This window comes from Capsicum annuum, chromosome 3 (assembly GCF_002878395.1).
Source record: "Capsicum annuum cultivar UCD-10X-F1 chromosome 3, UCD10Xv1.1, whole genome shotgun sequence".
NCBI classification, from domain to species: Eukaryota; Viridiplantae; Streptophyta; class Magnoliopsida; order Solanales; family Solanaceae; genus Capsicum; species Capsicum annuum.
The window spans coordinates 248,984,644-249,001,300 of NC_061113.1; the positions used below are offsets into that span (position 1 = coordinate 248,984,644).

The 16,657-nt window shown below is 32.7% G+C and overlaps 1 protein-coding gene across 1 annotated transcript; it reads left to right on the forward strand.

Annotated features, from left to right (window-relative positions):
- Positions 1–14,088: 14,088 nt before the first annotated feature.
- On the forward strand, positions 14,089–16,431 carry LOC107862481 (protein NRT1/ PTR FAMILY 2.11). The gene is made up of 4 exons (XM_016708076.2): positions 14,089–14,409; positions 14,525–14,742; positions 14,821–15,380; positions 15,472–16,431. The coding sequence occupies exons 1-4, from the start codon at positions 14,337–14,339 to the stop codon at positions 16,376–16,378; spliced, it is 1,758 nt and encodes a 585-aa protein (XP_016563562.1). The 5' UTR covers positions 14,089–14,336; the 3' UTR covers positions 16,379–16,431.
- Positions 16,432–16,657: the final 226 nt, after the last annotated feature.

Sequence of the window (16,657 nt, forward strand, 5' to 3'; positions counted from 1 at the left end):
AAGAAGAATATAAGATACAATGTGTATTTTAACACCAAAAAAGCAACAAGAACAAGAACAAGATTAACACAAGATGATAAAAAAGAAGACACAAGATTCGGATTTAACAATAACAGCAAGAACATAAGATTACAACACAAACAATAAACAAGATTACAAGAAGGTAAAAGGATAGATAGATAGACCACATAAAGTTATAATCTTAAGAACCCAAGAATGGATAATCTTGGAACCTTAACACTACACACAACAATAAACCTATCTCTTACAAATAAACAAGGTCGAAATCCACCTCCCAAGTATCAATGTTTCCAAGCAAATAACAACAAAAGAGAATCCACCCTATTGTTGTATCCTAGTTTCAGTTTTACCTCCAAAGAGAAGAGAGGACTTGTGTTTTCCAATGTCTTAAGACTTACAACATCATCAATAAACTAAGTCTAAAATCCCTACAATGTTTTATTTATACTAGGTTACAAATAAAATACAAAAAGACCAAAAGACCCCTTAGAGACTTAGATGCCCATCAAGTGTAATATGTTGGCTGATTTTTAGTGCACTTAGGTTCCCTTTTGCACTTCAATTAAACACACCAAGTCTCGGACCCAAAATGCACTCCCATAAGTCCATATCCGTGATCTCTATCTTGAGAGGAATTTTCCCACAAATTCACGGCTTCACCTCGTTCAATCGGCCACTTTAAAATAAACCACTCAAAACAGCCTGTAAAATATTAACACAAGTTTTGGCCAACATCTTCATTTTGAATCTCGGCTTTCTCTCCATCTTGATACTTGTCTTCAATCTCATCCGAAACAAGTTTCCTACCATCATACAAGCATCGTCGTAGACTCCATATCCGTCATATTTCTTTCTACTAGTCTCCTCTACATGGACATGTCGACTTTGGTGAAGTGGAGTTTCGATTGAGAGGATTGATTTGGTAAAGTGGAGCTTCGGTTGTGGAGCTTGGATAGGAGATATTTGGCTTATAAGTCCTTTTTGTTGGATTTGATCGAATGGAGGAGGGATCGACCTATGCAGGTCTCGGGTTAGAGGACATTTAGTGGCTTGGCTTATGTCTATGTCATTTGGTGGTGGTCTTGGAGGATTGATTGCTTGAGGTAAAGCTTCGGAAGTAGAATCACGAGAATTCCTTCGGCTCTCCACTTGATCCAACCTCTCAAGTATAGTAGACATATCCGAGCCCAATTTGTCAAGACCCCCATTCGCCTTAGCTATTTCTTAAGCAGTAGCATCAAGGTGGGCCAAAATGGTATCCATTGTGGCAAAGAAGTTACCTACAAAATAGAAAACACGTTAGTTATACAAAACATCCTCACTCTCTCTTTTATTTCAGGTCTCTCGGATCCCTCACACTCAATCTCACAAGTATTGAAAGCTTACTTGTACTTCGAGAGGTGTTGAGAGGTGAATCCAATATTGAAAACGACTCCGAAGATTAAGGAAAAAAAGGACTCAAAGGATTAAGATACACATAGGAAAGTTAACACGAAGAACGGTTTCAAAACTAACTTACAATCTAGTACTAGCTCACACGTTAGTAATGGAATTAAAAAATGAAACTAAAGAGACAACACAATGAAACTAAAAGATCAAAATTTGAGCTTAAAATTTTTTCATGTGAATAGTAAAACGTGATGTGGGAGCCACGTATTGGTTTGGTTTTATCAAGTTGTTAATTTCAAAAGTTCAAGTCTTGGTCAATTTTCAATTGGGGACCATTGGTGGAACTTGTTCAATGAAGGGAAATACAAACTAGTCTTTGGAGCTTCTTTTCAATTCAAAATTCAAGACTCAAATGTCTTTGAATAGACTTGTACTACCCTTAAAACATGGATTCTTGAATCATGGAAAGTTGTTGGAAAGTGGTTGAGATGTGATTGACTAGTTGATGAGTGATGGTAAGTCTTTCAAGACTAACAAAGCTTTACCTTTTTCCCTTCACCTTTATAGATCTAAGGTTCACTTTATTTTAAAAAGCTATGAAGGTTGTGAAGAACTCCATGAACAACATCAACAATCACCAAGAACAACCAACAACAATCTCCAAGATACCAACAATTTTCACACGGCCAACTTCCAATTTTCACAATACAATATCTTAAACACTTGGCCAAGACAACTACAACTTCAACAAGATGGTTCTTAGGCTACCAATGAGTAAAAATACCACGTGGCCAAGCTTATAAAAACAACAAGATGAAGACCACAAGGACAAAACAGTCCACCATAATAATGTTTCAACAACAATTCAGCTAAGTCTTATGTTCACAACAACAACATCAATTTTTAAAGCTCAAATCTAGATATAGATTCAACGTGTTAGTGAGGAACAAAACTAACATTTAGAGATAACAAATACAAGTAAAAACATCGGCCAAGACACAACAAGAACACACTTTTCGTCCAAGAACATAACACGAAAAGATTGCTATTTTTTTTGAAATTTTCAGTTTTGAACACTTTTTTTTTTCCACTAACAAGCCCAAGATTGATCTTGTGGGAACAAGATCAAGCCATGCTTTGATACCAAATGATACAAGAATGACAACGGAAGGCACAAAACACACTCCAAATCAGTCCACAATCTTAAGGATCCGAGGACTAAGATGGAGATCACTCCCGGATTCGCTATCAACAAGAAGAATATAAGATACAATGTGTATTTTAACACCAAAACAACAACAAGAACAAGAACAAGATTAACACAAAATGATAAAAAATAAGACACAAGATTCGGATTTAACAATAACAACAAGAACACAAGATTACAACACAAACAATAAACAAGATTACAAGAAGGTAAAAAGATAGATAGATAGACCACATGAAGGTATAATCTTAAGAACTCAAGAATGGACAATCTTGGACCCTTAACACTACACACAACAATAAACCTATCTCTTACAAAGACACAAAATCAGAATCTACCTCCCAAGCATCAATGTTTCCAAGCAAACAACAACAAAAGAGAATCCACCCTATTGTTGTATCCTAGTTTCGATTTTGCCTCTAAAGAGAAGAGAGAACTTATGTTTTCCAATGTCTTAAGACTTACAACATCATCAATAAACTAAGTCTAAAAGCCCTACAATGTTCTATTTATACTAGGTAACAAATAAAATACAAAAAGACCAAAAGGCCCCTTAGAGACTTGGGTGCCCATCAAGTGTAATATGTTGACTGATTTTTAGTGCACTTAGGTTCCCTTTTGCACTTCAATTGTACACACCACCCAAAATGCACTCCCATAAGTTCATATCCATGATTATTCCCATATCAATAACCCATTGATCAGTTGGTGGGACAACAGACGTGTTTAAAATAACCATTGTTTTCTATTCAATCAAAATTTCATAAGAGAAGAAAGCTTTTAACATCGGTCAATGTATAGTCCCCCTATTAAATGATGTTTCCATTTTAATTTGAAGAAAAAGTGACTAATGCAAAGGGTAAAACATGAGTTTTTTTAAATATTTTCTTGATTAATGAAAAAGACAAGTAAAATGAAAAGTCAAATTAGGAAATTTGGGGCGGGTAATTGGACGTAAGGAATAATTTTGAATCCAGTAGCAATAGCAAGAGTTGAAACATATTGGTTATATGTTGGATTTGTAGCAGGGGCTGATTTGTGTTGTTCCAAACAGATTAATCATTCATTGAAACAGATAATTACTCTGGTGCAACAGATAAACATTCTGATGCAACAGATAATATGTCTGATGCAACATATTACTCATCTGATGCACCAGATGATTGATCTGTTTAAATTGTGGGCACTTATGTTGGATTCATGATTGGGGTTCTATCCATTGTTGGAAAAACAAAAGTGTACCCAGATGATAAATACAAATAAAAATCATAATTTCACTTATCAAAGTCACCTATGAAGTAATGCCAAAGTGGAAAGTGATGTAGTAAATAAAATTTGACCTAAGAAATTAGTCAGATAGCAGCAGTAACGTTGTATCAACAACAACAACAATAACAAATGGTCAACAAGAAGATAATGTAGTAGAAGATGATGTATAAAGCAACAAAAATAATGAACAACAAAAATCTCTAAGAGAGAGAAAACAACAATGGATGAGAAGAAGAGAAAGACGCTTTTTTTCCCTCCATTTTCCGTTATTTTAGGTAAATATTGAGATCAAAGAGTAAATTTAAAAACTTGTGGGTTATTTTCAAATTTCCCCAACTTTCTTAATCCATAATAAAGTAATTGTCACCTCCAACTAATAATTAAAAGTCACCTACACCTCATTTTACAACTCTTTTGTCACCTGTGGCCAAAGCCCCAAGATAGTTGACATTTGGAAGTAAACGAAAAAAATAGGAGGAAAAATAGAGAAGATTAAGATACTCATTGTCTTTCTTTATGTAATTACTATAATAATAAATCAAAAAATAAAATAAATGTCTAAAAAAAAGAAAAAAGATAGATAGGAATGGAGATCATAGAGAGGTGATACACCATCTTGTCTATGTTGTCCTTTACATTATATATAGATTTGTGCAGTGGCGGATCCAAGATAATTTCAAGGTAGTGAATGCTCCCTTAGCTTAATAATGGCGGCGTCAAAATTTTCAATAAGGAGATTCGAAATATAAAAGGTAAATACATGAAAAAGTCAAAATAATGTATATATTTTATCATGTATAACTAATATAATTTTCATAAAAAAGATTTGAATTAACCCCCGTGACTTTACCTAGCTCGCCCCAAGCTACTAGTCACAAAATATAAATCCACAAATTAGGGCTATATAATTTGTAGTTTTCTTAATTTCACTGTTAAATCCTTGGTTATTTTCAGCTTAATTTAGAACAACATGTTATTCGAACGGAAAGGCCGGTTATAGTTTTGTGTTAAGCGTTAACTAAGCTTAATAGAGCTCCATCAATCCTATTTTGTAGGATATATATATATATATATATATATATATATATATTTAATATTACTATTTTGGTGGCTGAAATATTAGCTATATATATTAGGGCTGAAAATTTGATAACTACAATTAAAATTGGTTTAAATCTACATTAGCTCCATTCATCTTGTACTTTTGTGCAAGTAGCTCTAGTGGACCTACTATGACAAATTATGAATCTGATGATGAGGGCAGCTTTTGTAGCCGATTTCTTAGTAAAACAAGGTCAAGGGGCAAATAAATAGAAAGTATAATTTCATTTTAACTATTAATTAACACCTATTTACATTACACATGGATTTCCTATTCCATTATCAACTTTGGCTAGTGGAGTAGTGGGAAGAAATTTCAAAGGTAGGCATTTTGCGGCTTATCGATCATTTCAGCAAGTACGTAATGAACTTGTTAAGATTATATATTCATCAAGCAACTTGCCAAAGCAGAAAAAAATTTGACATGTACCAAAATGATCATTGTGTTGTTTCTATTTGACACTAGCTATAACTCAAGAAGTTGATCCTTGTCGTAGCTCGTAAAGTGTCGTTATGTGATCAGGTGGTTGGTCATGGGTTCGAGCTATAGAAACAATCTTTTGTAGAAATGCAGTAGCGGCCTTGTGCTTCGGCCTTTCCGAGATCCCACACATAACGGGAGCTTAGTGCACCGGACTGCCTCTTTGCTGGCTCTAGCTCGATTTAACAATGATTAGGGCAAAGATGAGTACAAGTATTTATTGGAAATTGCTATCAAGCTGAGAACGATGTGTTGAGCCTCCATTAGCGACTAAATAATAATGCTAATTAATTTTGACAGGGTGTGTGGAGATAGAGGAACTTGCATTTGATTACTCCATCTTTGACAGAGATTCCAATTATATTGACAAAACTCCACTGTATGAGATTACGTAATAAAATACTATTCCCTTTTTAAAATAATTACACTTGTTGACTTCGTTTTTTCCTTAAGAAAGTATTTATTAAGAGTTTATTTTATCAAGTTAACTTTATTAATTATGTTTTGAAAATATAAATTTAAGTATATACACTTTAGATAGTCATCTAATGAAAGGGTAATATTAAAAAAATATAGTAATAAAATTCTCTTCATTTCTTAAATAAAATAATTAAATTAAAATAAATATTTTTAACAAGGGGACTAACTATTTTAAAATAGATCGAGGGAGTAATATATTGTTAAGTGTTAACTGTGCGGTCCTTTTTATCTGACGCTTTAGCCAAAAAAGAAGATTTACAGGAAAGTATTCCCCCCCTTCAATTTATGTGGCTTTTGATGTCACGAGAATCAAATTGATTAATCTTTGACGTTAATTAACTTATTAGATCAATTAAATATTTTTAAATTAAAATTTAAATATTTAAAAACTGCATAAAAATATCATAAATTGTAATTTTTTCATAATAAAAGAAATATATACATCTTCAAGGTTGGTCAAAGTTTTCGATTTGAATCTCAAATAACATGTGTCACGTGAATTGCGACAGTAATTGGTAAGCTGTAGCCAAACAACTTATGTATAAAACTTTCTAATTTCCTTTAGAGCCTTATTTACAAAAGATCATAAGCCTTTAATGTGCTAGTCGACCATTTCGTGTCAAAAAAGATAAATTGCTAGGTTAGCCCATCTCTATATTTAGGGTTAGTCATTACTGTAACCCCGCATTTTCGGGCTAATGTTAGAACTATTTTTTCTACGTTTATAGACCCGAGCTGTTAGAGTTTGTGATCCGAATTTTGTTGATCCGAACATGTATGTTTTTGGGCTTAGGATTTATTTGTACATACGTGTTATATAAGTGTGTTTGTGGATCGTTTGGACATTTTAAATACGTCATTCTCCTCAATGTATGCTCCATCCATTATTGAAAAATTTCTCTGCCTCTGTCCATGGGTTTTTCCGTTAAGGATTTTCACGTAAATCAGTTTGTTCATCTTGTTTTTTCCTTTTGCTTATCATATCGCTTATTGTTTTCCGCTCATAACACGAGCCCAATAATTTCTATTTAGATATAAGAGTGAATAACATTTACTTAGTATGGGAACGTCCTTGGAGATGAATATACGTCGTAAAACTCTCCAAGCTCAAAAGTTAAGTTGAACACTTTCCTATCGATTGACTTGACGATTTTGCATGGGTCAATTTTCAGTGACCATTTCTCCTTGGATATAAAGAGTTATGTGGCCTACTATATCAAATTAAAGCCCTTCGAGTCTTCTTTTCAACGTCACCAACCGTTCGCTAATTCGAGTCTGGAGTCAAAAGTTATGAGTGTTTGAATGAGGCATTGTTCAGAGTGTGCAATGGTCATGCACCGCATACCAATCGCCTGAGCACACTGCCTCAGCTATGCTTTGGCCATGCGATGCACACCCTAAGGTATGCGATGGCCATGCGACACAAAATCATTCCGAGGCATCAAAAAGTGTTCCATTTAATTTATTTTAAGGGCATAAAGGTCTTTTACCATCCTAACCCTCTTTGGACGAATATTAAACCTTAAACACGTTATTTCCTCTTCTAAAATCCCCAAATCATCTTCCCTAAATCAAAAAGAAACTACCTAGGGTTAAAGAATAAGCTTTGGGGATCCAATCACATGTTGTACATGAATTCTTATTCACCTGCCCATTATGCGGAAGCCAACAATAAATAAAATTATAATAAAAGAAGCATAATATTTTTAAAAAATTAAAAACTAAAAACACAAAATTTATCTATTGAAAGAATAATTTTCTCTTCGAATGTTATTCTATTATTTATGGAAAAAAAGAATGCCAATTTATAAAAATATGTCAGAACCCTTTTTCAGCTCAAGGGTCGGAGGTCGAAGGATTTTTCCAATTAAAGTGACGGTTTTGAATAGGGATTATTTTCGTTATAGAGTCGCCGTTTAGAATTGAGTTATGGTGTTTCAAGTCACCTTATTGAATCCCTAATCAAAAGGAAATGACTCTTTGTTGGTCTGCAAAAATAGAAGACCGGGTAAGAAATTTTGTTGACCGAGAGGAAGGTGTGAGGCACCCCTCGAGTCTCGTGGTTCTAGCACGGTCGCTTTTATTGACTTATACTTAACTAAAACTATTTAATAAATTATGTTAAGACCTAAATTCACTCATTTTTATTATATTGAAATTATTTAAAACTCTTGTATTAAAATAAATCAATGAAAGTTATTTTTTAGAAAAATATTTGACAAGGTGCATTACTGCATCCTTGAATTTTAAAATGTGTCAGAAAAATGCGTACACTGTATTCTTAATTGAGATGAATATTTTTAAACGTGCCAAACCTTGCCTAGTGTTAAAGGCGTTGATTTGTCTCTTGTCAACTTGAGACGATTTTGTCTCACATCTTCTCTATTTTAGTTAATCACAAAAATAATAGTATTTTTTTAGCAAAATAAATAGATAAATAAATAAATTTAAAATGTTATTTTCATAACCAAAAATAAATTAACTTTAAAATTTCTTTTTATTTTAACTTTAGTTAGAAGAATTTATGGCCAGTCAAATATTTCTTATTAATTAATTATTTTTTTTATAAATTTAAAAATACGATGATAAAATAAGTTTGTTAAACAAAAATTTCTCCACCACAAGAAGTCACGCCTCATGCTAATGAAAATTTCTATTATAACTCACATATATTAAGAGCCTAATAATTTTGTGTGAAGAGGCTAGTGATTCCATATTTAAGAATATATTTAATTAGTATAAGTTATCACACGTACTATTATATTTATGCAAATGCAAAGACTCATAAAACATATATATATTTTTTATCCGAGCACTGATACAATTCTTCATGAATATCATATTTTCTATATATCAAATTCACATTTCTAGACTAATAATACAATACAATAACAACTATCCAAACAAACTATTACAGTAAAACACACACTTATAACATAATAATATAATACAATAAAAATCATTCAAACAACGACGGCAATAACAACGTATACAACACACTAACTTCTTCAACTTGCATAAATAACTAAACATGCGACTAGTGAAAATAAAACTCATATAAGCAATTATTCTGGCCTATTAAATAATACACAGATCCACTTAATAACACCATTCATACTTTGATTCACGGTAAATTTATGAAATATAATACAAGAATGGATAAAAACCTGTATAACAAATTAAAACAAGTATCGAAGCCAGAACGTCGTCACCGAAAACTTGAACAGAAATTCCAACTTCAAACCTTCACTTTTCTCCCTTTTGTTTTGATTTTTTTTTTTTACTGATATTCTATCTTTGTTTTTTTTTTTGTGTGTGTTTTCTCTAAATATTTTTTTTAGAGTCAAGTATCTGATAATGAATGTAGTCATGTACGTTAAATCTGGGAGAAGGAGTCCTTAAGTAGAGGGATTGTGGGGGGAGGGGGGAGGAGTGGGGGGAGTAGTTATCTATTAGGATAGAATTTTTTTTGAATTTTGAAAAAATATTCTTTTTTTAAAAGAAGATAATAATAATAACCAATAAAAATAATAAATAAATAAATAAAATAATAATAATAAAAATAATATAATAATAACTAATTAATTTTTATATTTAAAAAAATAAAATAAAAGTTTAAGACTAGCTAAAAATAAATATAATCAAAATAGTACTAAAACTACTAACTTATGTATTTAAAAAAAGAAACATATTTTTTTAAATTTTTATATTATTTTTTAAAAATTAGAATATAAATAAAATAATATCCTAAAATTAACTTCATTATAAAAATTAAAATAATATCGAACCAAATATAAATACTTAATATCGAAAAATATATATATTAAACATGGGAGGATTAAAATCACGTGTCTACAAAATACAAACAAAATTTTACCATGAAAGAATTGGTCAAACATAAAAAAAATCTTTTCTAATATGGAAAGGACTCTTCATTCAAAATTCATACTTATTTTTCCATTTTGATCGTGTACAACAACTTCTTATAAATTCCTTTTTTTTTGTTTTTTGGTTGTATACTACTACAATTCTACTTGTTTTTGTTTTTTCTTTTCTTTTTTGGTCTTACTACTTGTTTTAAGTGATTTTGACAATAATTAATTAAATAATAAATTATTTTTTAAAAAAAGTAAAAAGACGATTTTGTCTATTGCATAATCTTTCAGTGAAGAGTAAAAAGTTCAAACAACATTTTTAAGGCTCTTCACACTTATAATAGATTATATAGATATATAGATATAGATATAGATTATAGATTATAAATATAGATATACTTGTTTCAGTTTAATTATCTAACTTATGAAATTAAGAGAATTTTATTACTTATTTCTCATATCCTTAGCATTAAATTACTATATAATGTAGTAGTAATCAAATTTAGAGTTGATTCATAGTATCATTAGTAAGGTCAATTTAGTAAAATATATTTTTAATTAAAGTTTTTTAAAGAAGTATGTTAAGTTAACATGGGGCAGTAAAAATAAAACGGATGAAGTACCTTGAAAAATTTATCCTCTTTAGTAATTTCTTGATTATGTAAATCTTTTTTAATCTATAATAGGATGAAATTAAAATTGGAAGAACATGGCATGTTTAAGACCTATTTAAATTGAAGAGAATAAATTTTAAATTTACCTATTAATAAAAGTTGTTATTCTAAAATCTCAAACTTGTAAAGTTCAAATCTTCGACTCTGTATAATTAGCAACACATCATTAAACAAGGGGCACACTCTTCTATATGACTAACTAATCATGAGGCAATAACTGAAGATAAGCCCCTTTATTGAACTGATGTATGACAAGCAATAATAATTGCGGGCACCATGAGTATGACGACTACGTAGAAACTGACTTAATGCCAAAAGTGTGCAATTACATTTTTATAACAATATCAATCTTAGGTTATACATATGTTATTTAATGGAAGATCCATGAAGAACAAACATACAATATTTCTCCATCTTCCAGCTTCTATTCAATTCACGCTTTTCAATTACGTTGTGGAAAAACTATGTACTTCCTCCATTTTAAAAAAAATGATCTACCTTTGTTTTTTAATTCGTTTTAAAAAGAATGATTCCTTTAATTTTTTTGCAACTTTTTAATTTAACTTTTCACGTGGCATGTTTAAAACCACAAGATTGAAGGATATATCTTTAATTTAACACCAGAAGATTCAAAAGTTTCTTTATTTTCTTAAACTCTGTGTCAAGTCAAACTAAATCATTCTTTTTTAAACGGTGGGAGTATATATTTAATTATCAGACCAATTATTGCTAGCTCAAAGTTAAGAACTTACCTGTCTGTACCAAATATACTTGAATTAAATTGTCTGACGAGTGAAGGTGACGGAAATGTATTAATTTCCTTCAATTTGTATCCGGCAAAATTTGTCTCGAACTTTTGTCCACAAATAAAACAAATGTAAGAGATGCAATAACTAAAATCTAAACAATAATGATGGTAGCCTATAAAAGCACAACACCCGTCTTGTGGCAAAAGGTTATGCAAGCAGTATGGTGTTGATTTTGAAGAAACATTTTCTTCGGTAGCTCGATTTGAGACGATAAGGCTGGTCGATAGTTACTTTCAGAAAAATGGGTACATGAGAATGAGAATGAACCGACGTTGAATGTGAAGAAGGAAGGTAATAATTTCATCATTGTATGTCTTTATGTTGATGATATCATTTACACTAGTTCTTCTAATTTTCTTGTGGATAATTTCAAGTCTCAAATGATGAATGAGTTTGAGATGTTGGCTATGAGGTTATTACATTATTTTCTTGGCCTTGAAGTCCACCAAACCAATGATGGAATATTTCTTTCACAAAGAAAATATAGCAGACCTTCTCAATAAATTTGGCATGCTTAATTGCAAGCTTGCGGCTACACCAATGAATATAAATGAAAAATTGCAACAGGTGAATGAAGAAGAAGAGTTGACAGATGCAAGGAGGTTCAGAAGCTTGGTTGGAGGTCTAATATATTTGATGCACACTAGACCCGATATTGCATTCTCTATTGGTGTTGTTTCCAGGTTTATGCAGCAACCTTCAAAGGTACATTATGGAGCAGCAAAGAGAATCTTGTGGTACATTGCTGGAACTTTGAACTTTGGTATTTGGTACTCATGTACCAATAATTTCAGATTGTGTGGGTACGCGGATAGCGACTATGGAAGTTCATTGGATGATAGACGAAGTGTTTCAGTAAATGTTTTCACTCTAGGCTCAAGTGCGGTGACTTGGAGTTCAAAGAAGCAAGCTACAGCAACATTATCAACCTCAGAAGCTGAGTATATTGCAGCAACTTCAGCAGCTTGTCAAGCAGTCTGGCTTAGAAGGGTGTTAGGAGATCTTCAACAAGAGCAGAAGGAAGCAACGAAGATATTTTACGACAATAAAGCAACAATCTCCATGACAAAGAACCCAACATTCCATAGCAGGATAAAACATATTGATATTCGTCATCATTTTATCCGTGACTTGATAGCAAAGGAGGAAATATTGTTGGAATATTGCAAGACACAAGAGCAGCTGGCAGATGTACTGACCAAGGCTTTATCAAAGGAGAAATTGACTATTTTAGAGGAATGATTAGTGTATGTAGTTTTGAATCAAGAGGGAATGTTGAATAATGATTCAAAACAAAGTAGGAACAGTAACGGAGGACATGGGTAGTTTGGTAGAACTAGTCTTTTGGATTCTGTTAAGTAGGTTCCTATATTTACTCAAGTTTAATGAGTGTTGCTGAAATAGAGTCTTAGTTGGTTATAGGACCTTTATTTTAGGAATAATTGTTTTATCTGTTAGCCTATATATTTGGGCATCTAGTGTGTTATTAGTTAAGTTAAAAAAACAGAAAAGAGATGCAGTTTTTCTTCTTCTCTGTAGCTTACCTTGTTTCTCTATCTTTTAATTTTTCCTCTGTTCTCTGTCCAACAGTAAGCTACTGGACGCTTCAAGCTTTCCAATATGGCAATACGTGTGCTTTGTATTGTGCCTTTGTTGCCCTAAATAGGTTAATACTTTGTGAATCACTGAATTATGAATAAGTAGTGTATAATATTATATATATATATATATATGAGTAATACTATTTATTTATATATATAACATAAATTGGGGTAAAACAGTAATTTAGTATATCCTTATTGGGTTATCGGTTTAACCGATAACCCAATAAGCTAAAACCGAAACTGAACCGTTTACCCAATATTTTTTTTTATAAAACCAATAAAAAATCTTTAACCCAATAACCCAATACTAATAACTCAATAACATTTTTATCGTTTCGTTTTATCGTTTCGATTTATCGGTTCGATTTTTGCACACCCCTAGTCTGATCCGCACTCACCGAACGCCCCCACCTCCACCCAGGCCAACCCCAACCCTTATAATGTCTTGCTTACTTATCAAATATTAAAAAATAAATAAGAAATTCACTTATTTTTCAAAAAATACTTTAGACCAAACATACCTTATCAAATAGATATCACAGCCACATATTTATTAGACCCATTTTGATATGGTTCGGTACGTATGTAGCTCAATTGACCCTCTTTTGTAACCTATCTTTTTTTTTTTTTTTTTTTTCATCCGATGTCTGATATCCACATTGGAGCTAATTCAGATCGCTCGTTGCAGGGCCCATTAAAGGGGTAGCGCTCCAACAGAATTTTCTCTATACCTAGGGCACGCGTTATATTTATTTTCAGAGACTTACACTAGAGTTAAATACTGATACTGATCAAATACAACAAACGCATAGTCTGAGAAATAGATTGAGAAGAATTAAAGGCAAGAAAATGTTTAAATTACTTTAAAGTTTTGATTGTAAAATCGAAAACCTCCCAAATAATTCCATGTCATAGCAGGATTGCTTTTATAAATCAAGTTTTTCTCATTTAATTTTATCAATATAATCTTACTATAATCTATATGCATTAGTTCTGTGTCTCTAAAATGACAAGACTTCCGCTGGATGTTTAGCTAGGGAACTCATTTTCACAAATCCAAGTTTAATTAGCATGAAAAATTTAAAAACATTTTTCAGAAGCGAAATTCACCAAAAACGAGTAAAATATCATACACGGTACGAGATATATATAGCGCTTAGACAGAGACAAAAAATGGATGATGTTGGCAATAGTCCTCCAATAGTAAGAGAGATCAAGAATTAAGGGAAACTACTTCAACTTGACATATAGTCCATTCTCTATAAATTAGCTTCCTCATAATGTTAAGCTATAACAAGAAAGTAAAAAAAAAAATATCAGTTGCGCTCAGATACAATATTTATTTTTGCCTAGCTAAAAGTATAGTTTGAAGAGCTGCCAGAAAAAGTAAAAAAATTGATCTTATAGACTTAACGACGAAAAAACTATGGAAGTGGATAAGGTTCATGTTAGAGAGGAACCAAAGTATGGAGGAATCAAGGCCATGCCCTTCATTATAGGTAAGTTCCAATTTCAAGTGGTACTACTATTATTATACTGTAGTTTAATTTCATTCTGAATATAACATAAGTAGCAGTTCTAAGGCCTCTTATTTGAACTTTAATTTACTTGTAGGGAATGAGACCTTTGAGAAGCTTGGGACGATTGGAACGTCAGCGAATCTCTTGGTTTACTTAACGACTATCTTCAACATGAAGTCAATTACAGCTACTAACCTCATTAACGTCTTCAATGGCACTTGCAACTTTGGAACTCTGCTTGGAGCATTCCTTTCTGACACTTACTTAGGTCGATACAAGACACTGGGGATTGCTTCTATATCTTCTTTCACGGTATGAAAAAGGAAATACTATAACATGTTTCCATTTCATGAATTGGCAATTCATGGTAGAATATCTTTGTGTAAACAGGGCATGTTGATTCTGACGCTAACAGCTGCAATATCGAAATTGCATCCTCCTCAATGTGGAACTGAAGAAAAAAGCATTTGCCTTGAACCAACTACAGGGCAATTAGCTTTCTTACTATGTGGATTTGGTTTTCTAGTTGTAGGGGCTAGTGGCATAAGGCCATGCAATTTAGCTTTTGGGGCTGATCAATTTAATCCCAATACAGAATCAGGTAGAAGGGGAACTAACAGCTTCTTCAATTGGTACTACTTCACCTTCACTTTCGCCATGATGGTATCGTTGACTGTCATCGTGTACATCCAGTCGAGTGTGAGTTGGGCTATTGGATTGGCTATTCCAACATTCCTAATGCTCTTGTCATGCGTTTTCTTCTTTGTTGGTACCAAAATTTATGTCATGATTTTACCCGAGGGTAGTCCATTGACAAGTTTGGTGCAAGTGCTCGTAGCTGCAATAAAGAAAAGGCGCTTAAAGTTACCAGAACAACCACAGCATACCTTGTTCAATCACGTATCTATCAAGACTATCAACTCTGAACTTCCTTACACAGATCAATTTAGGTAATAATCAGTGACCCTCGTAGACTTTTTAAGTTAAAAGAGCTGACTTATTCTATACCATTAGTGTTTAATTTTTGTGACTATACTACAGGTTCTTGAATAAAGCATGTATTTTAACCCCAGAAGACGAAATAAAGGAAGATGGATCAGCAGGCAATCCATGGAGACTTTGTAGCATCCAACAAGTGGAAGAAGTGAAATGTGTTGTAAGAGTACTCCCAATATGGACAGCTGGCTTGATATACTACGTAGTTCTAGTCCAGATGCAGACTTATGTAGTCTTTCAAACTCTGCAAAGCGATAGGCGTCTTTACAGTGCTAGTAAGTTCAAGATCCCAGCAGCATCCTACACGGTCTTCTCCATGCTGAGCTTGTCTATTTGGATACCTATTTATGACAGAATAATCGTGCCATTTCTCCGAAAGATCACCAAGAAAGAAGCAGGAATAACAGTACTCCAAAAAATGGGGATCGGTTTGGTTATTGCAGTTTTCACTATGCTAGTATCAGCTGTAGTTGAAACTCGACGAAGGAACACAGCACTTAGTCATCCAACGCTAGGGATTGAACCAAGACAAGGCGCAATTTCAGCCATGTCTGCTAATTGGTTGATTCCTCAACTAGCTCTTGCAGGGCTTTCGGAAGCCTTTACCATCATAGCACAAGTTGAGTTTTTCTACAAGCAGTTCCCAGAAAACATGAGGAGCTTTGGAGGGTCATTCTTGTTTTGCGGATTCGCATTGGCTAGTTACGTTAGCAGCTTGCTGATATCAATAGTTCACGAGACAACAAGAATATCAGATACAGAGAATTGGTTAGCAGAGGATCTAAACAAGGGGAGATTGGATTATTTTTACTACTTAGTTGCTGGATTGGAGATTTTGAATATTGGATACTTTCTTATATGCTCCAACTGGTACAAGTACAAAGGAACACAAAATGATCACAATCTTGAAGTCTCCATGGACAAATTAGAGCCCACAAAACCTATAGTTTGATTAAATACTTTCACTTTTTTTCTTCTTAATAAAAATACATATTAATTTAGTCATAGTAATGTATATTTGGTTCATGTTACACGAAATCTTACAAATTAGACAACAAATTTGGCGACGCCTAATGATCAAACTAGTCTTTTTGGTGGCCACCCGGTGTCTCTCTCATATTGGGGCCCATCTTAGCGATTCACCCCGAAAACTCAAATGCTCCCTAAGAAAGGCGATTTCGTACCCAATAAGGCCCGAATCGAGATCTTCAATTAAAGATTGAAGGAGTAA